General features: G+C 37.2%; 1 protein-coding gene across 9 annotated transcripts in view; it reads right to left on the bottom strand.

The window, feature by feature from the left end:
* The window catches only part of MARCHF1 (membrane associated ring-CH-type finger 1), a 255,582-nt gene that overhangs the window by 98,778 nt on the left and 129,496 nt on the right, over positions 1–27,308 (bottom strand). Inside the window, exon 3 of one of the 9 annotated variants that reach the window (XM_064148765.1) lies at positions 14,451–14,659. The exons of 6 other annotated variants lie outside the window; for them this stretch is intronic. In XM_064148765.1, the coding sequence (XP_064004835.1) occupies positions 14,451–14,549 (99 nt within the window). In that variant the 5' untranslated portion in view covers positions 14,550–14,659. Of the gene's footprint in view, positions 1–2,643; positions 2,702–14,450; positions 14,660–27,308 lie in introns of those variants that run through there. 2 more of the 9 variants (XM_064148763.1, XM_064148764.1) reach the window with 2 other exon arrangements.

Consider the following 27,308-nt stretch of genomic DNA (forward strand, 5'->3'; position numbering starts at 1 on the left):
TTCCAAATCACAACACAAACACTGTAAGCTTCCAGGACAAAATAGCAGTGTTTGGTGAAGAAAAACTGAAAGCTTGCACTTCCTGCACTGATCTGCACACTTGGAATTTCAATAGGTTTGATTCACAACTTTATCACCTGATTCTAGTAGTAAAACAACAAAACCAAAATCAAAGCAGACAAAATCCCAGTAACAACAAAAAACCACCCAAACCCCACAACCTATTAAATATGTTTGCTGGCTTCTAGCCTATTGCTACAGCATTTTCCAGTAGTTACTGGGGGGGGGGGGAAGAGAAAGGACAGGGGAATCAGATATACTTTATGCTAGTTAGTATCTTTTATGTCTCACAGATTACCAAAATCTGATGCACACATCCTAAAAAATCTTATGAAATTGAAGCTCCTGTATTCTTGCTAAAATTCCTAAGCTTCTATCCTGTGTTAGAAACCAGCAATAAACTGTCTATCACTAGACAAGTGGAAAATGAGGGATCTTACCGTAGAAGTCAAAAGTGAATAACTGTAGTTGGGTATAAAAAGCACTTAAAATTGGAGCTCTCTGTCAGAAAACCTATGTGAGTAATACCTACCAAGTAACTGATAACAGGTATATGGGCATTGCTTTATCAGCCAGAAATTTCTACTCACACAGCAGAGATCACCATTCTGATTTAACAGTACTGTCTGCATTATCAGAACAGCCAATATATTGAAGTTAAAGTAAGCACTGGAAGGAAACTTAAATAAAGACTTAACAGCTGTCACGAATTTAAAGGCACATAGATAGCTGACTTCAATGTTCAATTATTACAAAAAGACAACTACTAGATTTGAATTCTTGCCAGAATAATTTTTTAAAAAGGCAGATAATCTCAGAAATTGCAGAGATTACACTTGAAAAAGTCAAGAAAACACACATTGAGCTGTTTACTATTTAAATTCCATCCCTTATACTTAGGAAATGTCAAACAACAAGGAAAAACAATGTTGTAATTCATCATCACACAATTAAACTGAAGAAACAATTAAAAAATAGTAATAAAAAAAAAAAAAGAAAGCAGTCTTTGAGCATGCTTCCAAGGGGCTCTAAAAGGTTAGAGGAATTTTTGCTAAGTAATGATACAGGGAAAGCAAGGTTGTTTTTATTCTGGTTGGATTGTTTGGCGCTTTAGGGGCAGGTTTGGGGATACTTTGTTGCATTCATTTTACAGCAGATTGAATTAGCAAATACCATCAACAAAAGGGCTCCAAGCATATTCTTATTTTAAATCCTTAACACTATCAGAACAATCAGTTTCCTTCACTTTATTCAGAGGCACAGCTGTATCTTTTAAGCTGAGAGATGACACAAAGCATTTGAGCCAAACAAAGCTCAGCAAAACTGTTAGCAACTAAATACACCTTCATAATGGAAAGTATTAAGCAACATTATGGACATTGCCAAGTTTTCCATGTTAGCAACCTTTTTTCAAAGAAAAATGTACATACACAAAGAAAACTCTCATGTATGCATATATGCCATGAGGTGAAGCTGATTTTTGAAAGCACTGTTCTGCTAAAATGAAGTCTGAACCATGCCTGCCCACCAATTAGATGGCAAGGTAGGAAACCAGGAAACTGTCACCACGAACAGTTAACTGGCATGGGGAAGCCTGACCCAAATCCCTGTCAAATGACAGTATCAATCCTGTTCTATGGGTTAGACATACATGGAAAAGAAAATAAGGCAGTCATTCAACTTTATGTCCCTGTAGCAAGTATATGGTCAGAGATCAGCCATAACAACCCAGGTTTAACAACCACTAATTGGCTTCAGGTGCATCAGAAAAAGACATTAGCTAGGGGCCATGCAGCAATGAAGCAACTTGACCACCTGAATCGAAAATGGTACCTGTTGGTGGGAAACCACCTGTGGGTACCTGAAAAACATGCAGAAAGTCAAGTCTGAAGTGAAACAGCTGGCTACTCAAAAAAGCTAACTGCAAACTAAGACTCGTGCCTACAGGCTGCAAACAGTGCATGCTGCAACACATCTCCAGATGGCTGAGACACTAGAAAAAAAGTAATTATATTAGAGAATTACTGTGTTTTCTGACCCACACTAGAGACTTATGCATACAGTCTCACTCTGGAGACTTACAGACACATATATTTTTTACTCAACTGACACCTTCGTCTTACAGACTCTTGCTCTCCAGTGGTCATAAAAGTTGTACAAACTCATGTTATAACATTATTGGTATGGCTGCTTTTGTCAAGGGACACTTTCTACCAGTTACTCAGCTCTCCAAAGTAGGAATATTTAACAGCTTTTTCCTGTAAACTTTCTGTTCTAACACAGAAAAGACTCCACAAACTAACAATTAAAGACAATTCTGCTGCACGCTTCTAGATTGACTATGCATTTCATCTCAACAGGGAAAGAAGAGCAAGAGGGAAACCGTTTAGGGGGAAAGTTTTACAACAGAGCAAAAAGAAGCAGTTAAACATGGAGAAGCCCAGCCTAAGTAAGGAGATGCAGCCAGCACCCATAGATGATGCTAGTGACCAATAATCTTCTTCCCTGCCTAACTGGGGGGCCACCAGGCCCCCCGGCCTTTGTCCTCTTCCCATACACCCAGCATGCACCACAGGTACTCACCAGTGACAACGGGAGGAAGATCCCTCTGCCCAGTTGGGCACAGCTTGAGACTTCTGCCCTTCCTTGGGCAGATATAAAGGAGAGTGGGCAGGGAGGGCAAATTGATCATACCTGTGGTGGGAGGAGACTCCAATAAAACCCAGGTGCAGAAGTGAAGGCCAGTATTTCACAATTGTTTTTTGGTGACCCTAACATTACACTAAATGCCACTGTATTTATGGGGACACCTGGTAAAAGTTCCCTTTTGCTTTGTGCACAGAACAGATCATGACTTTTATTCTGAAACAGCCACCCTTCCTCCATATTATCCAAAATCAGTCTTTTCAAACAAGCAGTGCAGTTAGACAATACTTCTTATAGGTTCACATTCTCAAAACTGCAGTCTCCATCATTCAAAAATAAACACCTTCATACAGATCAATGACTATGGAGCTGCTTTTATTCCAGCTCTAACAGTCTCTATGTGTTTCAATTTTTGAGGAATTTTAACATTAGATATCTGCATGAGGCATTAAAAAAAAAAAAGCAACCAACCAAACTAAAACCAAAACAACACTTTGGGATTACCATAAGAGAGAACACCTGACTAGTCACTGAGAGAAACAAAAACACAATCCACATGCCATATAAAAATAACCCTAGCATAGAATAAACTTAACATTTCTTACAGAACTAACTATACAACCTCCAGCATAAAGCACTCAATAGTCAGAAATCATCAGGCCCATTAAATGAAGCAAAGATACCAATGATGTAAATGAGCCAATGCTTATCAAAATGAAAACAAGCAAAAAAAACCCACATCACCACCCCTCCCTCAAAAAAACCCCAAAACAGAACCAGCAACTAAACTTAAACCTCATACAGAAACACACCTTTCTAAATTTAGATAACACTAAGTTATCTATGAGACAAGTTATCCATGGGACAGCAACGTGCCCTGTGGCCAAAAAGGCCAATGGAATCCGGGTGGGGGGGGGGGCCATCAAGAAGATGTTCAGCAGATGGAGGGAGGTTCTTCTCCCCCTCTACTTTGTCCTAGTAAGGCCCTACCTTGAATATTTCATCTAGTTCTGGGCTCCCCAGTTCAAGAGGGACAGGAATCTACTTGAGAGAGCCCAATGGAAGGCCACAAGGATGATTAAGGGACTGCTGGAGAACATGCCTTACGAGGAAAGGCTGAGAGACCTGGGGCTTTTTTGGTCTGTAGAGAAGTCTGAGAGGGGAACTGAAAAATGTATACAAACATGAAAGGGCTGGGTGTCAGAAAGGGACAGCCACTTCTCACTTGCTCCCTGTGATAGGACAAGTGGCAATGGACATAAACTACAGCACAAGATCCAGCTCAACATGAGGAAGAACTTCTTTACTATAAGAGTCACAGAGCACTGGAACAGGCCCCTCAGAGAGGTTGTGGAGTCTCCTCTGGACACTTTCCAGACTCATCTGGATGCATTCGTACGTGACCTACATCAGACTGTATGGTCCTGCTCTGGCAGGGGGGTTGGACCCAAGATCTCCAGGGTTCCATTCCAATCCCTAAAATTCTTTGATCCTGTAAGTCAAAAGATTATCCTAGGAAATGCAAGAGTCTCTGATGTGAAAAGACTTACAGCAACGACCCCAGACACACACGCAGAACCTTAAGGACTATAAGCAGAGTCTTAAAGCATGGATCTCAAACCATGAAGACTGTGAACACTCTCACAGTTTAAGAATTGCTTCAAATCTGCGAGAGTAGGTAGGCAGAGCTACAGTGACTCAAAATATCTCATCTCTGTGATACTTTCTTCCTTATTCTAACTTTCAGTACTCCTAACCAGAAATTTGGAAGGAGGAAAAATGAGTCGCATCATGAATAGTGCAGAAGAAGCTTTGTACCATAACTCCCCTGAAGACCAATGGAATATCTACTTTCCCCTCACAGATGGTAGTTAATTGTAACCTCATTCAGAGTGAAACAATTTCCAGGCAGTTAGTCAGCTGCAGATACTTAATTCTATTCCCCAACCCCCCCTTTTTTTTTTTTAATTAAATAACCATTTTAATTGTTTCATCTTCTATTTTAAAAAATAAAATTAGATAAATTACTCAAACAGTATATTAAACATAGATGCAGCAATCATAAAAGACAGCACAATTAACAACTAGAAGACTCCACCAAACAGTCCAAAATGCAAAGCAAATTAAAAAAGAAAAAAAAATTGCCATGAAAATTTTATTTTTATTATTTCTTCTTCATCATGAGAAGGACAGTACATGAGTCTGTCTCTGTTAATAATATCTGAAGCATTAGTTCAACATTAAATATCGTTGGCTGCAGCAATTCAGGCAAAGCAAGGCCAAAGAAATAGTGTTTAGGTTTTCTCTCATTAAACTAAAGCAGCATAAAATTTGGAATAGGTTATTTGCAGTACAGCCTTAAGGACTCTGACATCCTACAATGTCACATAATGCCACTTGTATTTCCATGAGATACTACTATGTTATCATTTTCAGTGTTACCAAAACATTCATTATAAATAATGTAAGGATATAAAACCTATTTTGCAGTCACAATGTTCAATTTCAAAGCTAAGTATACTTTGACTAATTACTTTGTAGAACAGCTACAGCATCAGCAGGGTTTGCTTGTTTTTATTTTGGACAGAGTAATACTTCAGTACCAGTAGAAGTAGAGCATTTGTTTCTTAAATGTTCTACTCTTCTGATTCTGCATAGTGCCAAATGCTACTCTGCCAGGAAGTAAATGGCAAATGAAATATGCTTGTGCATACTAGAAAGTGTTGAGTCCTAACGTAGGGCTGCTGAGGGAAAAATAAAACAAACAGGAAGAAGTCACACCGAAGATGAAAGGTTTACTTGAACTTTAGTCAGACATACTTAACCTGCGCTTGACTTACTTGCACATTAAGTTACCATACACAGATACATGTATTACTTGGGGTAATCATGTTTAACAAAAAGCATTCTATGAATTAATGGTCCAATCATCACATTTAAATTTGTCCTTTTTTTTTTTTTTTTTTTTTTTGGTAAGTCAGGGGAAAAAAAAAGGTTTAGCAAAATGCTGTAGGTCAACTGTTTATTTTCAGAACAGGCACTAAACTGATACCTCAAAGTTTTACAAAACAGATCCACAGCTTGTATATGGCAGCATGGTGAACTGTACTGCAAATAGTGACAGCAGGCTACCTATTCCCAGTTATGTCATAATCTATTTAATCTGAGTTTAGCTGCTTGATAATAAAGGTTATGTTAGCTTCAGAGACAAAAGTGATCCTGTCATATTTCCCCTGTAACACCTGGACAGTAGCATTTCAGGTGAATAAATCATTCTATATTAAGATCTCAAATGAACTCAAAATTCTCCATCCAGGCTGGCTGGTGGCAGATTCTGAGAGTATGAAATCTCTAAAAATAAGGAATGCACTGTTCCCAGACTTCTCTTCCAAGCCACTGTCTTACAATTATGATTGCAGAGAAGCAGCTTGCTAACACTATCTGTGAAAATACATAAAGATTCTTCGTAATTCTTTGTTCCTCCTTGAACATTTGGTATTGACAGCACTGTCATGACCAGTCTACAAATTATTAATTTTATCAGAGATGAACACTGTGAGCCTGATTGATAAATTATGTTAAGATACTCATATTTCAAACTATGATTAAACTGCCCTTCTACATATCTGCTAAATACACAACAGACCATCAGCATAATCTATGCTCATATATATTCATAAAACCAAAATGGTACTAGAAATTTCATGAATACGAAGTTATAACATAGAAGCCATAAACACCAACTGTGTTGCATAGGTTTTAATAGTTCTGCATTGAATTATTCCATTCTTCTTACAATCTTTTCTAATTTGTGCTTTTAGCTTTTATATGCTAATCTTCAAAAATTTGAAATGGACAATGACAGCAATAGTGCAAATTCTCAGCCACACTCAACAAATGCCCACAAAATAAGTGATTCACATTGGTATTTTAAACAAAGCTTAAAATGGCAGAAAACAAGGAGCCTCCACATGAGAACTTGAGCCAAGCTGCACTGTATTCATAAACTGTAAAGGCTGAAGGGTCTAATGTTTCCATGGAAACATTTTACCTACAAGATCCATCCACAGAAAACAACACAACACATCTATATCCCTTGTAGAATGGACTTCACTAAGGGATTTTGGAATGTTCTAAAAAAGCAGGAGAATCAGTGTCACACTAATTTATCAGGAAAGTGAAAGCACAGAAAACTACATTTAGAATTAGAACCAAAGTCAGAGTGCTGTGAAGTGTCCATCAACTTCAGTTCTTGTTATTATAATGACCCAAGGAACAGCATTACAGATGATGAAGGGATGAGAAAAAATGTATTGGGAAAACCTACCATCAAAAACAACACTATTTTTGAGTAAACGGTTTGCCATGGATTCCACAAAGAGGACCACCAGAGAACTAGCAATGACTCAGTACCATCACTGTGGCTCAGGAAAGCCAAACACTACCTGCAGATACCAGCTTACAGTGAAGATTCCTCATTAATGAGACTTACAACACATTTCATACAAGGCATGCACTTAGGCTGAGCTCACAGCTGCACTCCCCTTATGCATGCTGTGACCTCCTTTCCTCACTGTAGGAGACATCATCAGCATTAGAGGATTTTAACAGGCCTTCTTGTCACTGCCTATCTGTAAGAATGATGTAACCCTGGCAGAAGGTTTGGGGAAACCACTTCACACTCCCACCTGTGTCTGATCTCATATATTCAGAGAAAAAAAGCTGGAAATGGTTAGAAAACTGAGAGGCGGCAGCGCTTCCAACAACACTCGTGCAATACTATCCCATGCAACTCCATCACCTTTAGCTCTCTCATCCAGCACTACAGATACAGTGTCCTTCCAGGTACAGTCTTTGCAGATATTAAACCAACTCCTCTGTGGACTTTGTACACGTCCCAGTCACAATTGTCTCTAGCTGCACCTAGCATCTGATATAATAGACTCCAGTATCTTGGTGCTTAGTCACCAGGACTCATAGTAAAGCACAAAAAGACAAACACGTGAGCAGAATGCACTTCACCAACAAAACGCACTATTTTCACAAGGTTTATTCAGTTAACCATTTATATTGTGTTAGTCTTGCCAAATCACTAGCAAAATCAAATGATACAAGTGTTACCAAGTAATCAATTTCCCTCTCAAAGAAGGAGAACTGTTCATAAGGGAAGTGTGAGAAGCACCTAGAACAAATGCTCTTTTTTCATCTTCCTGAATTATTTCCAGTTCCAGATCAGTCCCATCCAACAACCATGTTTAGGCACTACCACATATTCTGGAAGTTATCTCAATTAGCATCAGTGCTCTAATTAAATTCAGGATCTAAGTCACAAAACAAAGCAAGCCATGAAAGGTTACAGTTGGACAAGACAAACAACCACTAATTAAAAAGATACTTTTTTTCATGCGTGGTTTGGGTTTGTTGGGAGGGTTGCATTAGTTGTTGGGTTTTTTAAAATACAATTTAGCAGGGAAAAACAACAACAACTTTTTAATATGGCAATGTTTCTTCTGTAAAATCTCAGAGTAACATTAGAAAGAAATCCGAATGAAATTAATTCTGAAACCTAATAATTAAAAAATAAGAAGCATTTTAGAGTAGGAGAGGTAAAACACACATGCAAGCCCAAATCTTCAATTTATTGGAACTGAGAATTCCAGAGATAAAAGCAATTACAAATGCTTTCTTCTTCAGACTTGTAGTCAAACTTCAGAAGAATCAGAAGATATATGCCAGCAGATTGCAAGCACTGGCTAGAAACACAAAGAGGAAGAAGGCTACTGAGATATGAAAGTTCCAAGTCCTTTATCAGTGGAAAGACTTACTTTAAAATCAATACTGGTATCTGACACATAGTCAATATACAACAATTCAAGTTGGTGGAATATGTTCTTAGTGTCTTCTTTCCATAAAAAGCTCAACAATCATACTATGCAGCCAATAATCTTAACATAACCTCTCCAGGAAACGCAGCCTGCATAGAATTGGCATCACCCCACAGTATATTAACACAAGCACAGCAAGTGATCTTTTAATCTTCTTTCTGGTGCCAAAGTAATGTTTTTCTTCACAGAAATACGAACAAGGAATCAAAATGATTAGAACAAACCCAGTCTGTATTAGGTAACACTTCCTCTTTTTCTCACTCTCACAAAAGTCTGTCACAGGAATCGCATGGTAGGTTAAAATAATAATAGTTCGAGTCAGAAGACGTACTGATAAAGAACTTAACTCTCTAAAGCATCTGAAAGAAAATCAAGCATATCACAGACTGATTTACCACTATACTTTGGAAGCACATCAACCATTAAGCACAACAGCAAACAATCACCACAAAATTATAGAAAATCATCACCAGGAAGCACTAAATGTCTCTTAAAGGCAGATAAAGGTGGATTTCCATGCAAACATGGCATAGAAGTCCAAACCATGATTGTGTCAAGAAAAAATAATCTCTCCTATCCTTTGAAGTATGCCAAGTAATATTGGCAATATAGAGGATTAGAGATTTTGTCATATACTGTATGTAAGTAATATCACGTCCACCATAAGCATTACATTACGACACAGTATGAAGGAAAGGCAGTAAGTGTCAAAGTACATCGGTGATCTGATTTATAAGCTAGAGCTCCCTCTGCACATTCTCCCACTCCCATATATTGATAAATAAAAAATTCTGCCTTCTAAAAAGACTGTAATTACATGACCCTCTCAGACAGCTGTACTTGAAAACAAACAAATCCTTACACTTCTTGTAAAAAAAATTTACCTGTATGTTCAGTGATGAGTACATTCATTCATCTGTTAAATTATAACCAAGAAACTTTAAGAACAGAGTTTAAGACAGTTAGAAACAAAACTACAAACATCTGCAATCTGACTGAAGAATTATTTCATCAACTTCTCAGAATTCTAAGACTTTTATTTTTTGGATCACATGACTCAAGCCATCCAAAGAAGAAATATTGTATTAGCACCGGTATAAGTGACATGTTCATAGATCAAGAATTACTTTATTTTCACATTCTGGTAATGTGATCAAAGCTGCTAAGCTACTTACAGCATTGCTGTAAGGTTGTATGGCAATAAACCAACATAAACAGAAATATAAAACCTTTATCTTTTTTTCATTAATTACAGACACGTTTAAAGTATCAAATATCTAAGTACTGCACAGCTGTCATGAAAACAATTTAACTGAAATTTATAAGCACTGCTTCCTTCACAGTATATCCTTCTCTGGACATGCTCCAGCACCTCAATGTCCTTATAGTGAAGAGCTCAAAACTGAACATAGTAGTCAGGGTGCAGTCTCACCAATGTTGACTACAGGTGGACAATCAATTCCCTAGTCCTGCTGGCCACACTATTTCTAAAACAATCCAGGATACTGCTGGCCTTCTTGGCCACCAGGACACACTGCCGGCTTGTATTCACTGAGCTGACAACAAACACCCTCAGGCTCTTCTACTGGGCAGTTTCCAGCCACTCTTCCTGTGCTAGTTTGAGGCTAACTGGAATATTTTAGTGAGAATTTGTGGCACTGCATGGGGTTGTTGTGACCCAAGCTCATAATCTGGCACTTAGCCCTGTTGAACCTCATTCCATTGGCCTTGACTTATTAGTCCAGCCTATCCAGATCCTGCTGTAGAGCCCTCCTACCCTCAAGCAGGGGGTAGATCAACATTCCCATGCAGTCTGGTGTCATTTGCAAACTTATTGAGAGTTCACACAATTGTCTCACCCATATCATTGATAAGGATATTAAAAAAACCTGGCCCTAATACTGAGCCCCAGAGAACACCACTTCTGACCAACTACCAACTGGATTTAACTCCATTCACCACAACTCTTTAAGCCTGACCATCCAGACAGGTTTTTCACTCAGGGAAGAGTGCACCTATCCAAGCCATGAGCAGCCAGTTTCTTCAGGAGAGAGCTGCAAGGAATCAGTATCAAAGGCTTTCCTGAAGTCTGGATAGACAACATCCATAGCCTTTCCCCCATCCACTAAGCAAGATCTGTCTCTCATAAACCCATTCTGACTGGGGATGGTTGCCTGGTTGTCCTGCACAAGACATATGACACCAGTGAAGATTATCTGCTCCCCAAACCTCTGTGACACCAAGATCAACCTGAGAGGCCTGCAGTTTCCCAGATCCTTCTCTATTCATGAAAAACAAATCCAGTGGGGCAACTTTTCTAGCCGACTCACTCACCAGCTGTGGCAGGTAGTTATGTTTTACAAACTCCAAGACCTTCCAGGCTGTTTTGTCTCTGCTGTACTGTACCTTTTTCTTTGAGGGTGACAGCACAGTGGAATAGGCTGTCCAGAGAGGTTGTGTAGCCTTCTTCTCTGGAGATATTCAGTATCCACCTGGACAAGATCCTGTCCAAATTGCTCTATGTGAACCTGCTTTAGCAGGGGCATTGGACTAGACGATCTTTCAGAGGTCCCCTTGAAATTCCTTCAGTTCGAGCCTAGAGTGCTTTGCTGCTGATTATGCTGGCACTGGAGCTGCTTGCCTCGGCAGCTGAGTGCTAGTCTATCATCAAAGTGTATCTTCTCTACCATATAATGATATTTCCTGTTGGCATTTATAAACTTACTTCTACCATTCCGAGTAAACAACAGTCCAGTCTATAAATAACATTCCACTGTAGTCACAGCAGTTTATTTTCTATGACCCTTACAAAACTATGGCTAGTGTTAGTAATTTTGCTAAGCTTCATGCAAGTTGCCCTGTCCCATTTTCTCTAGTATATGAACATTTCTTTCTCTACATAACTCACTTTAGAGTATTAATCCATCCCCAACCACAAAACAGTGTAAACAGATCTTCACAGTCTATGCTCACAAATAAATAACAAAATTAACAGCCAGAGGAGGCATGTCAGCAATCATATGCTTCAGGAATTATGTATTTATTTCTCCAATCCTTTTTTATCACATTAAAGGAAACCAACCAGCTTTGGTGTCCTGGTGACATCACTTAAGTTTTAGGTTACTGACTTAATTCACTTTGAGAGTAATAGTTATATTAAAAAAACATATCTGAAAACAGACACTTAGGTGTCTGTTTTCACTGTAAAATTACATCCTTTTTACAGATATTGAAAGGATCTGAATTAACTGCTTAGTATTAAAAAAGTCCACATCATGTTGTGAATGAGTTCTATATTCTGTACTTTGGTCTTCATTTCTGCCATGATCCATACCCACAGCATTACTAAAAGAAAGCTTGTTTAAATAAACGTTTTTGGGTAAAACAAGTGGCAATAATGACTGCTAAGCCTTACTAAAATCAGTGACACAAACTATCATATGATTATATCTGCATATGGAAATTTAATGCAGAGTTGCTGCAACAGGTTATATCACACTTCAGCAAAAAACCTGCCTCATCTTTAAGACCACACTCAAATAGTTCTACAAGTAAATTTGATGCAAAATCCATTATTCACTCAAATTTCTGCTAATTATTGATCTAAATCACTCAAAAACTACAGGAATAGGATGCACGAAAGTTTTTGCTCCCACAAAGGATACAGCATAGGAAGATTGCTCTAAAAAGCTCTCTCTAGTCATTGTTATCAGCCTCTACTCATAACATTGGAAAGATATCCACTATGGGCCCTTGTGGCTCATCATTAATGCTGTGCTTAGTATTCTTAAAAATAGATCAATATTTGTCAATCATCTGTAAGTGCACATAGACACGTTTAAAACCTTCAGGTAACAGAAGACCGTGAGGATCTAGAATCACAGGAAAGCAGTACAGAATGAGTTGCATCATGAATCACGTGCAACTGAGGTTCTTAAATTGACCAGATTTACGTAATTCACTGTCAACTCAGAGATAGTTTACTGCAGTAAACTTTGCAGTTAAAAGATGAACTCCTCTAATTTTTTTTATCCTGTTGTAATTATGTCATACAAAATTCTCTAGTAAGAACAGAATTTGACATACAGTCCTAACAACTGTTATCCTAGCAATTTTAATACATTTCCAGACAATTCACTTTTTTCACATCTTCCTGAAGCTGAACCAGCTCGATGCTCTTCTGCCTTCAGGAAGCCCACATAATGACTTTATTTAGCTTTCACCTCAGAATGATTGCTAATTTAAATGCAGAAAAAATAGACACTCACAGAAATGGTATCAATGGATACCATAAACCCAGAAGCTCCTCACCAGCACAGACAGAAACAGTGGGTACAAGCAAAGAAGTTTGCCTTGTTGAGGATCATGCTGTGTAGGAATATTTGGGACAGAAGACCATCTACACTGCCCAGAGCAACCTCAAATTAAAAGAATGCCAAAGAGCAATTTTAAGATAGGTAACATTATTTACTTCTCCTTTTCACTTCTTGAGTATCAATAGAAAGAACAAACTCTTCCAACTCAGCAATTCTATGTTTAACAGTTTCCACCTGAACCTTTATCTTCAACCACTTAATGAAGGGATAAAAACAAACCAAAGCAAATGTTTTCCATTTCAGAACACAAACCTCTAGACATTATGAACTTTGATGACAGTGCTACCAGTAAGCAATTTGAGATTATTTCCAGGAAGGGATACTGCTTATATATGAGTGTTAAAACCAAAATCAGAATAACCATACTCAGTGGACTTGTCAAAGTCAAATATTAAGGAAAAAAAGTATGTAAACAAACAAACAAAAAAAATAAAAAGCCTGTGAGCTTACCAAAATGTTGTTTCAGAGTCACACATCTGTTGATCTGTTTAACAATTCCCTGAAAATTACATCCCATAAACTACAAGAAGACAGTTAAAACGTCACTTCTTTCAGGGATCCAGTTTGTCACACAATCTCTTAGCTAATACTTAAAAGACACCATGTTTATTTTCCCAGTACTTCCTTATTTTCCATACAGCAAAAGGGAACAAAGAACCAGAGACAAGGAATAGGTCTGTAAAATGTAGATGTCTATGTTTATGTACAAATACTGCTACATCTATAAACAGACAATTATGTTTTCATGTTTTTAGATGGAAAGGAATGCCTTTTTTGGGGGGAGGGAGGGAGAGGAGTGTCTTGCATGACGTGTGTTTAATCTATACATAGCAAGAGCTTTTATCAAGTAAAAATTTGCACACATTTTCTGTATTTTATGTTCTAATCATCACTAAGATAAGAACTTACAGTTTCTGCTTTACTAGAAAACAACAGGATATGATATTGAGTGATGGAATGAAATACTTCTAGATATTTATGAATCACAGAAAGTCAGTCAAGGGATAAAGAAAACAAATACTGATGTCTTTTATATTATAATAAAGAGTAAGTTATAGAGTGCATGCCTACATTTGCTAGAATAGCACACATTAGAGTCTCTAGCATGTATTTTTGTTGGTTTTAAACAGTTATCAGAACCTTATTAAAACTACTTTTTCATCTAACCTGTTCTGAAGAAACTGCTGCTTCATAGTGTACAAGAATTACTATCTGTCAGCACCAGCAGACTGCATGCATTAAAAAAAAAAAAGTTAAAACCCCCTAACTCAATTTGCAACTTCCTTAATATTTTTTTCCAAATATGTTCCTTTATTCTGTAATGATGAGGTGTTCTGATAGGAGATTGCTTTAGTGTGCCAAAGCGTGCTGCACTCATGCACTGTGCAATGCTATGGCATGCCACATCCTCCTGAGCAGCCAAACCCACTGGGTACCAAAGGAAGACTCATCCTACCATAGCAAATTGAAACCTTCCTCTTACCTCGACTTCCTTGCTCTTCTCTTTGTTTCTGCCCATTGAACTTCTCCCATTGCTGGCAGTCTCCCGTGCTGGAACTACAGAAATCTGTTGGAGGGGCATTTTTACAGTGCTGCAGGCTGCCAATACCTGTACGGATGCCTTATATCTTCACTCCCCCTGAGTAGCCCACCTGTATAATTGTTCATATCCTTGCTTTGCCAAGCTCAGCTCTAAATAAAAAGGGGAAAATATTATTTGAGAAACCATTTAGCATATGGCAGGGTCTTCCATTTAAAAAAAAAAAAAAAAAGGCAGAACAAATTGCAAACATAAACAAGAAACGGCAAATGAAGAAGTAAGGCACAATAATCCAGAGTTTCACATGCTTGGAGTGATGAGCTGCTGCAAGTTATAACTCTCTGCTGCATCCCTGAAGCACCACCTTGCCCCCCTATTCCCCAAAAGCATGGTGGGAGACAATTCAGTTTCTCTGTTACCTAATAACTGCCATGGAAACCAAGGAAACCCAGGTCTCGCAGGACCTTATTAGCAATTGCTTCCCTCTAATGGCACAGGCTCCCACATTCGCAGCGGCTGCTACTTCTCCTTTTGTTTCCCATCTGATTCCACAGGAGTCCCCTAAGGACCTGGAAACATTGCCTCGTGCTGACTAGGTAAAGCAGCATAAGGCTGAAAAGCTTAGTGTCCTATTTTGGAGTCAAAATCTCCTCCTTTAAAAGCACAGATAGCTTGCTGTGTCCTTCATGCATCTACAATAATCTGCTTAGGTCAAAGGATCTGCCTTGAAGTGAAGAGCAGCAGTAAGCGAATGAGGTGTAAAAAAGGAAGACGAGGCTGGGAAGGATTGCAAATCTGCTTTTCCTAGGTTGATAGTAAAAAGTTAACCCTTGGCTGCACTCATTGTTTCATGAGATACCACCAGAAGAAAGCTCAGCAAAACAAGGCAAAGGTAGGCACACACATGTCTTTACAGTAATCACATGCATTCTGAAAATGTCATTTACATGTCTGTTCTCTCAGTTACAAGAAGCAAAATGCCTAGGAGCAAAATATTTCACAATATCCCCTCCCTCTCAAGTGCAAAACATAGAATGTCCCAGGTGCTATATTACAAAAACAGCTATGAAGAAAGGAAACTTAATAAACTTAATATTTATCCTTCTTTTAAAAATGTATTATTCTTGATAAGTATTATGAATGCAAAAGCTATTTTTAATAAAAATATTTTTTAATTATTTCAGAAGTAAAATTGTTAGACCTATATATGAAGAATAATTGAAAGTAGAGAAAAAAAAAAATCACCAAAACCAGAGCAAACATAAAAAATGTTTCAATATATTATAATTTTTTTAAAATATTACCCAAGTCTTGAAATAAATAGTTTTCATTTCTAGATGTATGCAATTGCATTTGGAATTCTAATGAGAAATAATGGCATTATATACAGCCAGAATTTTCTTACAAAGCCATGTGAGGAGGTTTTAAAATACTAATGATTCACTACTTCACTGCTTTAGTTACTATTTCTCAGTCTTAGTTAATGGAGCTTACAATCATATTCTGAATTGAGCCTATAGATGCTGCAAGACGTGTATCTGTGCACACTACCAAAACAAATTATTTGCATTATCCATAGTCATGAAATAGATTATAAAGACTAAAATTAAGTCTATAGCTCCTTTATACATTTTTTTGTATTTTACATGCCTCTTCCATAATTATTCCACGTTAATTTGAGTGTGAGATTACACAGCTTCCAGTGTACACAGGGAGATTTTTCTGAATTCTTAATATAAATCATGGAAAGAAAAGGACCAACTCCTGCTCATTAAACCAGCTATAATTAAAAAAAAAATACTACAGCAGTATTTGAAGACAAGAAATATCACATACCAGACTGGTAAAGTTTAACTGTTAGTCTTAAGATATACTATGAAGTAATGGGAATTTCTTATTAGTCTACAGACAAACTTTTCTCCTCCCTCTCAAAAACAACTGTATCAAGAATCCTTAAACCTGGTTCTGATTTGTCATGTTGAATACTTATCTCTTTGATGAAAAGACTGATAGAAAACTAGTGGGCTTGAGATATTAAAATAGAGCTTTCTTGTAGAGTCTACTTCCACGTAAGCTTAAAGAAGTGAACTTCCTTTTGACACTGTACCAATAATTCTGCATTTTAAATCATCTGAACTTGAGATTCGAGTCAGACTTCTAGGTTAACCAGCAATGTCTTTAATCCCATCTATGTTAATTTTAGCCAGAATAAAGTCCTCTAAGGCTACAATGGTCTTAGTTATCTTTAAATTATGAAGGTCTGTGGCTCTTTTTTCCCTTTGCAGTGAACCTATGTAATTAAAAAGTACATTACAAAAAAACCCTAGTCCACAACAAGGGGTATAATTTTGTATTAAGTTCATGCCTGCATTCTACTTAACTGCTTAATTACATTTCTTCACCATGTGGAGACTTCAAATTAATGTGTGGTTGTCCTGACTTCACAGATGCTGAACATGGCTCTTTCAAGCCCAAATGCTAAAACAAATTAGAAACCATTCAGGCCTCGTACTGCTATACTTAAGAGACCTGATTAGTTCTAGGTTAACCTGAATCCAATAGTCTTGAAGAACTGCAACATTATTTAATATGAACAGACTCAAGTTCTTAGCCCAAAGTTCAGTCAACATAGAGGGTGGCCAAGTCACAATGCTGGAAGATCTAGACAATGTTTTATGTGAAAAGTATTATCAACAGGATGAAGTTCAGTAGTACCAGCAACACAGCTAAGACTTTGGTGGAACAGGAAAAGGAAGTTGGGTATTAGCCAGGAGAACAGACTGATTAGAAGGATCGGTGTGTTTCTTAATCAAAGAATGACTGGAAAATGCTAATTATCATCAGCGTAAAAAAATGTAAACGGTCCCAGGGTGCACTAAGCAAGTTATTTCCTATTTTTCTTAGTCTTGAAAAAAACTATACAAGTAATTTCCTCAATAATTAGATTTTTCAATTTCCAAAGTTCTGATCACCAACACCAAGCAAATGGTGAGTTTTGACACAGTTCTAAAAATCTGCACAACAGGAAATTATTATTTGCTAACTTACCTGCTTCAGGTACTGGCTACATATAATTAGACTGGAAGACTAAGTTTGGTTGAGTTTAAATCAGATATTTAGGTGCACAGAATAATAGAGGTTGTACTATGAACTGTGCTCTCAACCATACGACAAAGAATGAAGACAGATGCACAGCTTGTGACCAAAAGTAAAATCTTACAATCAGGTCTATCTGTGAAAGTGTACATTTAGAAATACTCTGTTTGCTAAGCATTATCATCTTTGTGAATTTCAATTGCCAAAATGTTTAAGGGACATTAAAAAAATGCAAAATACTAATTAAAAATGAAGATGAATATTCATTCAAAACATTTTTGCAACATATTTGTTCTTGATTTATTACAGGTGTCTATTGCTCATTATACTGCATTTCTCCCTCTGTTTTACATCTCTATAAATGTTAAATGCTATTTCTCTCCTATTCTCATCTGCTGTGACTCCTTTCTCTTTTCCTTCAGAAACAATGCTGCATGATTTTATCTTAGAACAAATATTCATATTCAAATAACTATTTCTCTTTTTCTTTCAGATTCTATTCTGCAGTTAGTTTCATTGAAAATAGCTTAATAAAATAAATCTTCCATTTTCAATCAAGTTTTTAGATTTATGTCCAGTCTGCATGTTGTTTGGCTTTGAAAATTCTCTCACTACTTCAAAGAGAGGATGCTTTACTGCTGGTATGATAAGAATCCCATTGAATTACAACAGCATGGAGTTTGAAAGGATCTGTGGAAATTAACAGTACAGAGGCAACAAATTCACTTTAAACTTGCTGGTGTTTTTGACCCACAAAGCTTTAAGATGACCCACATAGCTTTAAGAAGACTATGTAGAAGTGAAATGTATTATGCTTCTTTTTAATGCTACAGAATAGCTTAAATTAATTTTGATACTAAGATTCATTATAACTCAGTCTGTAGGCAGCTACAGAATTAAGCTATTTTAAAAAACACAGATTTCATATCCTTGGATAGTTTTATTTCGTATCCAAACACTTCCTTAGTTTAATAGTAAGTACTATTGTAAGTGGGTGCCTTGCCTAAATTACTACCACCCCCCTATTGCACAATGTAGACTCAGAAGGAAGTAATTCAGCTTTATTTGCTTACTTTATCACCCAGCACCTCTTTATTTACTTTGCTAACCAGCTGAAACTGCTGCGAATTTAAATGCTGATGTTTCACTCCATAACAAAATTATTGATGCTTTCCAATTAAAACATAAGCCCACAAGGAACTGATGTCTGGCTGATACCTGGGGTCAGCATCTTTGGTCACTTCAGTAAAGAGACGCTGAAGACCAGCTCTTCAATGTAAATGAGCCACCAGAGGGAGCTCATCCTGCTTGCTGAGTACAATGGAACTATATTGGCATTGGCAAAAAGTTAATTAAATATTTGTACAGGGGTTGCTGACTAAGTCCAAAGCCAAGTACATTCCCTGTCTCAAACTCTACACGCCTGAGAAGCTTAATGAAATCAGAAAAGGTTGTTTCTTTAACAAACACGGAATATATTTCTGATTAAATAATTAAGTTCAGAGGTGTGTGATACAGATTTCTCTTGTGCACACACAAGCCTTTTCTTTTTTCTACACTCAGGCAAATCACTGCTGCTCTCTCCATACTTCTAAATTCTCTATTCCTCTATGTATATCTGCAGATAATGTACTTTAAACATTCATTCAAAATTAACACAAGTCTACCACAGATTTAAGTCCTATAGTTCTTTGTGTTACCCACTTACCAAGCTTTCTAAAGACTAAAAGATTAATTTGGTAATACTTTTATCTAACTTCTGTCTGGATGCTTTGCTTTGAGAGATAAGGTTAAATATAATATAGTATTACAAATATAATATGGTATTACATTTTCCTATTTTTTCAAGCTACAATAAAAAAAATTGAATTCTTTTCCATATCGCACAAAAGGAGTAAATTTTCTAGTGAAAATCTGTGCAAGGTAAGGATACTACAAAAAGCATTCGGCACTATAATCACACCACTACTTAATCACTGGAAGAAAATCCAACCTGAGGAGATCCAAGTACTAGTTAGAGTTCCTTACAGTTCCACTAAGCACTTCAGAATGCCAAGCTTCTCTGCACAGCTACTTTACCTTTCATGAGTGCAGTTTTTCATCATTTGCTCATATCAATGAACAACAATCAGGAAAAAGGTTATATTTGCTATTCAGTACACTTTCTGAAGTCATCCTTCCCAAAAGTATTTTCAGACAGAAGATTTTTTTTCCTTTTCTAACCAAATAACTGCATTTTTCAGAGAGCCAGAAGAGGTTATTAAAAGCCTAAATTACCAAGTTCAGGTTTGTCAATCTCCTGTTAGAAAACAGCTCCTAAATTCATTCTCAGAACTGAAGTAAGATTTACTATCCACACTTCCCCCAACTTCCCACAAGCCCTCCCCAAAAAGTGTCTTCACTTCACTTACTGGTAAAAAGTTTAGTTTATATCATTATGTTAGCACATTAGTGACTACCTCGTATACTTCTCCAGCAGAACAATTGAAGATTCTCCAGCAACCTGAGCTGTAAAATAACATTTATAACAACCTTTAAAGCCTCTGACCAGTATATAATCAGTAGCTAAGAAGACAGAAGACATTTAATTCTTAGAATTATTTCTTCACATGTATTCACTACAGAGTAAAATTCAGCCACGTTCAGAACTCAGCTTTAAGACAACATATATATATATATACATATATATATATGTACACAGAGGAGTCCAAGTTTCATGCTGCATTTTGAAGAACTGTAAGAGTGACTTCCAACCACTAAGCACAGTTCATGCACTATTCATATTCTGCAAAAGAAAATCCATCTTTATAAAGCTCAGCCTTAGGAAAGTAAGTTTTCTTTCCAATAGCTCATGTGACTGTACTCATCATCACAGTATTAGGGCTAAAAAACAACTTGGAAACTGGACATTTATGAGGCTTATTGCACCTCTACATGCTAATCAGAGAGTATTAGCTTATTTTATCGTTGAATTGCAAAGTACACTAATCGCTTTTGCATGCCAGTTCAGATTGCAAGTCTTTATTTCTCATTCTCTGAGCAACATTATGTACCCCAGCTCTCAAAGTTAGGATTACACTGTAGCATCTCCAGGATGTTAAATCACTCTTGTCTATCCACTTCTCAACTTTGGAAGCTGCAATTGAAGACATAAGCAAAAGCACAGCCTTGGTACAAGCATTAAATTGTTCTCATACAGCAAAGGTCCACCCTTAAAAACATGCTGCCACTGGATATACACACAGATTGAAACTGATCTAACAGCAGACTGCAGATTGCACTTGAATTATGAGTCTAACTTTATTGTTCCTTGGGAAACTTTTTTTTAACGGGAAACTACAAAAAGCTACACATTTAAAGACCTTTTACAGAAAAGCCTAAAGACACTCTCTAGTAGTAAACACTTCAAGCAAGGAATACATCTCACTATCATTAAAGCACTCCTTGGCAAAATCACAGGGGTGGCACCCATCTGAAAGCTTACACTATAAGAAGTTATCAGACCATATTACACAAACTCCAGCCAATATGTGGAAAACCTGCCTGTTCAATGAACAAAAATATCAGGTTTAGTAACTAGGTATATAATTCGCTGATGCTCTAAAATCCTTGAATATACCAGCAGAAAACTATTTGAAACTGCATAGGGAAATCCAACAGATAACTTGAAGTAAATAGTTCTAAATAACAAAAACAAACCAAAGAGTTAGGAAGCAGCTGCAAAAATGTCCAAATAGAAAGGAAAAACAAACAAACAAAAAACCTCATAACCAATAAAAACACCCCTTTCTTAAGAGAGTATTTCAGGATTCTTCATTTCAGGTTCTGATTCAGTGTCCAAAACTGGGATTAGGCTTTGGATTTCCTGAAGCATCAAAATAAGTCAAAAGCCTTGTGCCTGCTAAATTTCAAAGGCAACCTGGTATCAAACTCCTTGAAAAATTCATTATGACTGTATTTGAGAACCATATTATTTTCACTTACTGATAGATTTCATCTACACTTTCAAAGTGTGCATCTTCAAAAGATTTTCTTGGATTTGTCCTTGGTTGTCTTCAAGTAGAATTCAGTTAAATTTTGGTCTTCCCATAAATAGAGACATGCCAGGTATCAACAAGTTTCATGACAGCAGTGCATCAGTTCAGGTCAAAATAAATAAAATCTAATTTTTTATTATTATTTTAAGCAGAAATGGAACAGTTCCTAAAATGAGCAAAATTTCCATTTCAATCACAGAATGTTAGGGGTTGGAAGGGACCTCAAAAGACCACCTAGTGCCGTTAGATCCCGTCAGGAAGGCATACTTACACAGCATTGCCATTTTCCCCTGAAAGATGAGTGTCAAAGCAGGCTGCACAAAGACTGCACCTTTAAGCACTCACAAAATACTAATGAGGTGCATGTTCTGACTACCACTTTTTCTAATATCATCCATTGATAATCACTTTGTGTCCCAGTTTGAGGCCATGAGCTACCCAGGACTGGAGGACAGAAATTACTCTTTCTCCTTTTGAAGAGTAAGAATGAAGACATTGCAACTGATTGGAAGTTTAGAGAGATTCTATTTACAGGTGCATATATGCAAAAGGCAATCAGGTAGAATGAAGTCCATTGGACTAAAACCATCTAGAAATCCTCCACCTCTTCTACCCTTGGCAGGCCTGAGAGTAGGCCGTAACTGCCCTCCCCATCTTAGGCCTCCAAGGCCTCAGCAGGCTGCATGATGCAGCTCACAATTCCCTCCATCTCAAAGCCATCACTCCCACATCCAAAACCATGAGGTAAGCAGGGACTCACACTTTCCCTGGATAAAAGAAGTGAACAGAGGAAAGGCAGAGAGGGAAGAGAGACTGACATCAGCCAGACATCAGCTTATAAACTGTGATACCGGAAAGCAGAATAGAGTAACATTACAACATCCTGGGACAACCAGGTCCAGCCCTTAGGATGGGTCTCGGTCCCTGTAATCTTTTTAATGGAACCTGGGACCCCCTCAAACTTCATAGATTTCAGCATTTTAAGGATTATTTCCCTTAGTGCATTGTAGAACTTTCTCCTAGTTGGCTCTTTTTTACCGCCAATAGTCCTCGTCTGCCTCACAAGGTATTCTGTCACCTATACCTCATCCCATTGGCTTTTTCCTGCATAAAACTAAATTTACCTTAACTGAAAATCCACCTCTCTCTTATCCCACTGAAATAATTCCAGACAGAAAACGTAGTTTAAAAAATGACTCCTCACTGGATGACTTTCCCTCGCTGAAGCAAAGGAAAACGGAAGTGACACAACAGAGAACACAACTACAATAGTGCAGTTATATGCTGGTATATATGAGGGGTGAAGCACTTCACAGCATCCCTTGAGCACTAACCTTCAAGTATCACAGCTGTGCTCCTTTTTGATATCAGAAGACAACTCAGCTATTCTCCCTTCTCAAGGGTGTTTATGTTTGAGGGTACAGAAGTCAGGCATACAAACTTGATGAAACCATGATACAGCCCTGGTGGCGGCACGTAGAGAACTGAAGCTGTCAAGTTCATCCCAAGATCTGGCATTCCTCTAATTGAACCTACTACTTTATCAGGTATGCTACTGTCACCTACTTGGCCCTCAGGACCCAGAGCATTCTAGGTATATAGGCTATTTGTATACTACAGGACTTAGCAACAGTCTCCAGCTGTCTGTTCATAAAACCCCTAAGATTCTTCATTCACCATTCCTTTCTCACCTATGCTAGATGCCTCATCAGGGAACCCTCACATGCAGGTGGAAAACACACAACTGTAGTCAAATCACATCCCCAGCCAGAGCACAAGACAACCAAAGAATACTGTAGGGCATATCTGCTAGAAATCGTAGCTACAAACTAGAGTTTATACTTTTGAGTATTTATTCTAGCTATTTAAATACACAAATACCATCTATCAGCAATATTTATCTGATTTTACCACTAATTACAAGATAATCAAACCTGGGAATGCCCAGGATCACACCAAAAACAGCTCTGCAAGGATGGCAATGAGAGGTGGCAATAATGCACAAACACTTTTTTCCCAAGATCCTCTGTGCAGCTGTGTATAATATGTATTACCTACACTGCAGGGCTAGTCAAGAAAAAAAAAACACAACCTGCTAATACTTTCTAGCTCAGAGTAAACAAAAAGCTGTGGATAGCAGCACAAACAAGTTCTCCATGCTTAGATTATTGACATCTTACTGCGCTTAATCACAACAATAGGAACACATGCAGGATGCATCAGTATTTCCACTGCCCTTATGTCAGTTTGACATGATGTTCTGAAGTTCTTTAGTGTATTTTATTCTTAAATAAACCTTCTTCTAGTCATAGTCACTTTGAAACTATTCGCAAAGGAAAAGCTGCATAAAGAAAAGATATATCAAAGCCTGAGGAGTACAGAAATCACACAAGATTGAAAAATACAAGTGACCTCAATGCTCTTGCCATGAACAGATGAATTAACAAATAACCAAAACTAACAAAACCCCACAAAACTAGACCCTAAGGCCCCCCCAAACCAAAACAACCAGGACCCACCCACAAAAATAACCAAACCCTCAATAACTTACAACCAGAGTTCTTAGATTAATGTTATTTGTGGAGCAAAAGCACATCTTGGCATTATAAATCTGTTTTCTAGCTAGTAATTTCTTATGATTCATGCAGTGTAGGTTTATCTGAAATAGATTATAACAATAAACTGAAATCAAAATAATTACAGAACTTCAAAATTTGCCTCTCACAATCAAGTTTAGAGTATGGAACTTGCTTTTTCTTCCAAGAAACTACTGAGGTCGCAGCAGAAGCAAAGGATCCTTAAACCGTTCTCACATGAAATCAGCCCACAAAACAACTGTCCTTGGTTCATTGCATTAACAAAAACATCTTAGGGGAAGGCATACAAACCACTACACTTTCCAGACTATATCAGCAGCAAAAGTGACCCTGCAGAATGCTGCTTTCTGTGATAGCCATCCTTAAACTTTCCTTCAAAGGACATAGACACAATGCTCAGTGAGATAGCAACTGCTAGGCAACACGAAGAAACTGCAAGTTGCTTTTCTATCAATATGAGTTTTCTCAGGAGTGTTCTTTCAGTGGGTCAAAAAAAGTTCCTCACACTTGGCTCCACAGAGGTGAACATCTTTGTGGTGGCATTGTGGAGGTCCTGTTGCACCTCTTGCATCTCTATGACACCATCCCTTTACACTGTGCACATCAATGTATGAGCTAAACTTTTCATCTGTTGACAAGTTGAAACAAGTGGTCTTTGTCTAAAGCAAGGTAGTATAAGATGTAGAGAAACAGACCAACAATACTGTATCTCACCTAAAATTGCTGTACTTGTTAACTGAAATTAGTTAAGCAAAAGAGAAATTTCATTGCACATTTTCTAACACCATTATGATTCTTGCTTTAAAGTGCATTAGCTTTGTTTGCAGGACAAAAATCTACTCTCCAAGTGACTCAGCAAACACAGTTTTCACTGGCTTAGTCCCAGGCATCCTTTCCTGCAATTAACTAATTGTGGAGTAATACCTAATGAATGTAGTAAGTATGTGAAGTCACTCCTGTCTTCCCTTCCAAGATACTTCTGTAGCATAATCAAGATAGTCACCTTCAGAGAGAGAGAGAGAGAGAGAGAGATGCAAGTTCAGCCTCAGGGAGGCTATGAAGCCAAGTCCTGTTGCACAGTCTGGAAGCATATACTTTAAGCACAACAAGCTAAATGAATTAAAGTGTTCATCATTTCTAACCACACATTCTGTAGCAACACATAACTGACCAGAACTTATTATCAACAATAAAAAAGAATTACAGAAATAATGTACATTATCATAACACTGAAAATAAACAAAGAACCTGTCATCTGATTAATTTGAAAAGCATTAGATCAATTAAAAAAAAAGACATGTTAGTCAGAAGTCCTCCCTGCTTGTACCAGTCCCTCCCTTCTCTCCCATTGGATCTCAAAATCTTTTTTATTCACGAAAATAGAGTATCTTATCTTCAGTTCCTTGCATTATTTTGTCTTTTCTTTGTTTCTTTTCACCAGCATTCTTTCAAATTTGGCATTGCTCATTACAATTTACCATTCTCATAGTTTCCAAGGCAGCTTGCACAACTCACCAGCTTTCCTTATGCCCAGCAGCTCATGAAGCCATGCCTGGGAATTTATGAGCTGTGCATGTGATCACTAGCACCATTTTGATATCTACACTTGCATTCTGACACTATCTGAGATTTAGGAAGTTTATACCAAAAATAAAACAGTGCCTACATATTGACCACAAAGGATAAAATATTTCGAGTTAGTTGCATTGCTATTCTTTCCAGTGTCATCACATTTACCTTACAGGACTTTTTTTTTTCTGGCTGTCGTATTTCTCAGGGTCATCAGTTCACATATATCAATTCATATGCCTCACTGTATCCCTCATTAAATAAGAAAAAAAACCTACATAATGAGTAATGAAGCAAAATAGTTTAAGACCTTCACAATAATTCTATTCTCTTTACCCTGTAAGACAGCTTTCTACTAGCATGTGATAAGGAAAATATTTCCAGTATGCAAAAATGCTACAATTAATAATTGTAAATATTTTCACAGAAACCAACACGAGAACATATGTCAGCTAACATGTCAGATTAAAGCTCAAATTTAAGTTTAGTTCAGAAAGACAAAAGAAAGACCTGGAGAGAACAGCAGAAGACTCATCTTCAGTGATTACCAGAATTTAATCGGAGCTTTGCAAGACACTTTTTAGAAATTAAGTGTGCTTTTAAGGTCATGGAATATTCTATTTTAAAAAAAGTCCTTGCTATTCTTTAGCAGTTTATATATATATATATATGTGTGTATATAATTTAAATTCTTATTACTGATTTCAGTAGTGTGTATTTTGTTTTTCATCAGAATTGATTTCACCTTTTGCCAGCTTGCACAGGACTCTAATCAACATCTCCAAGTAAGTGACTCAGCCTTGCAGTCTTTGTGGAATCAAGAGAAGCTAGTCAGAGAAAATGGTTAACTCTGTGCAAAAATATGTCTTTCATAGGAATAATTATAATTTTGTTTGTGTAAAAACAATATTTGTGACCTTAAATATCTGTCAAAATGAATGGCTATCGTGCTTCACAATCGTCATGCTTTTAGAGACATACAGAAGCAGATTTTGTGCTGTTACTGATTTTACATAGACCATATTATCTGAAGTTTTGATCTTTCATCAGCACAGAACAGAAATACTATTTTGATGGTGATTAGCTGAAGTCAGAAAAATCCAGCTGAGAGGGAAGAGACAGAAAAATGTTTTCTTATTTGTTCACCAGCTAATATTAATTGAAATAATATATGTAAACTCCCTTTGGAAGAAAAATACAATAACCAAAAACATCTGATCACAATGAAGTAGTTGCCATCATAACCTACAAATCTCAAAAAAATATATAGTTGCTTGTCTGCATATAATGACCACAATTTTTACAATACTGATGGATTTATTTGGAATAATGTCAGATAAATTAAATATATAACACAAACACATCCACCAATATCACAACTAACAGTTCGGAAGTATTTCTAGCAAAAAAAGACATGAGACAAATAAGTTGGAACTATCTCATAGTTAAAAATAGTTGATTTCCCTCTCTTCTAGCAACTTGTGCTCAGCATATGTAACAAT

This window comes from Pogoniulus pusillus, chromosome 9 (assembly GCF_015220805.1).
Source record: "Pogoniulus pusillus isolate bPogPus1 chromosome 9, bPogPus1.pri, whole genome shotgun sequence".
NCBI lineage: Eukaryota > Metazoa > Chordata > Aves > Piciformes > Lybiidae > Pogoniulus > Pogoniulus pusillus.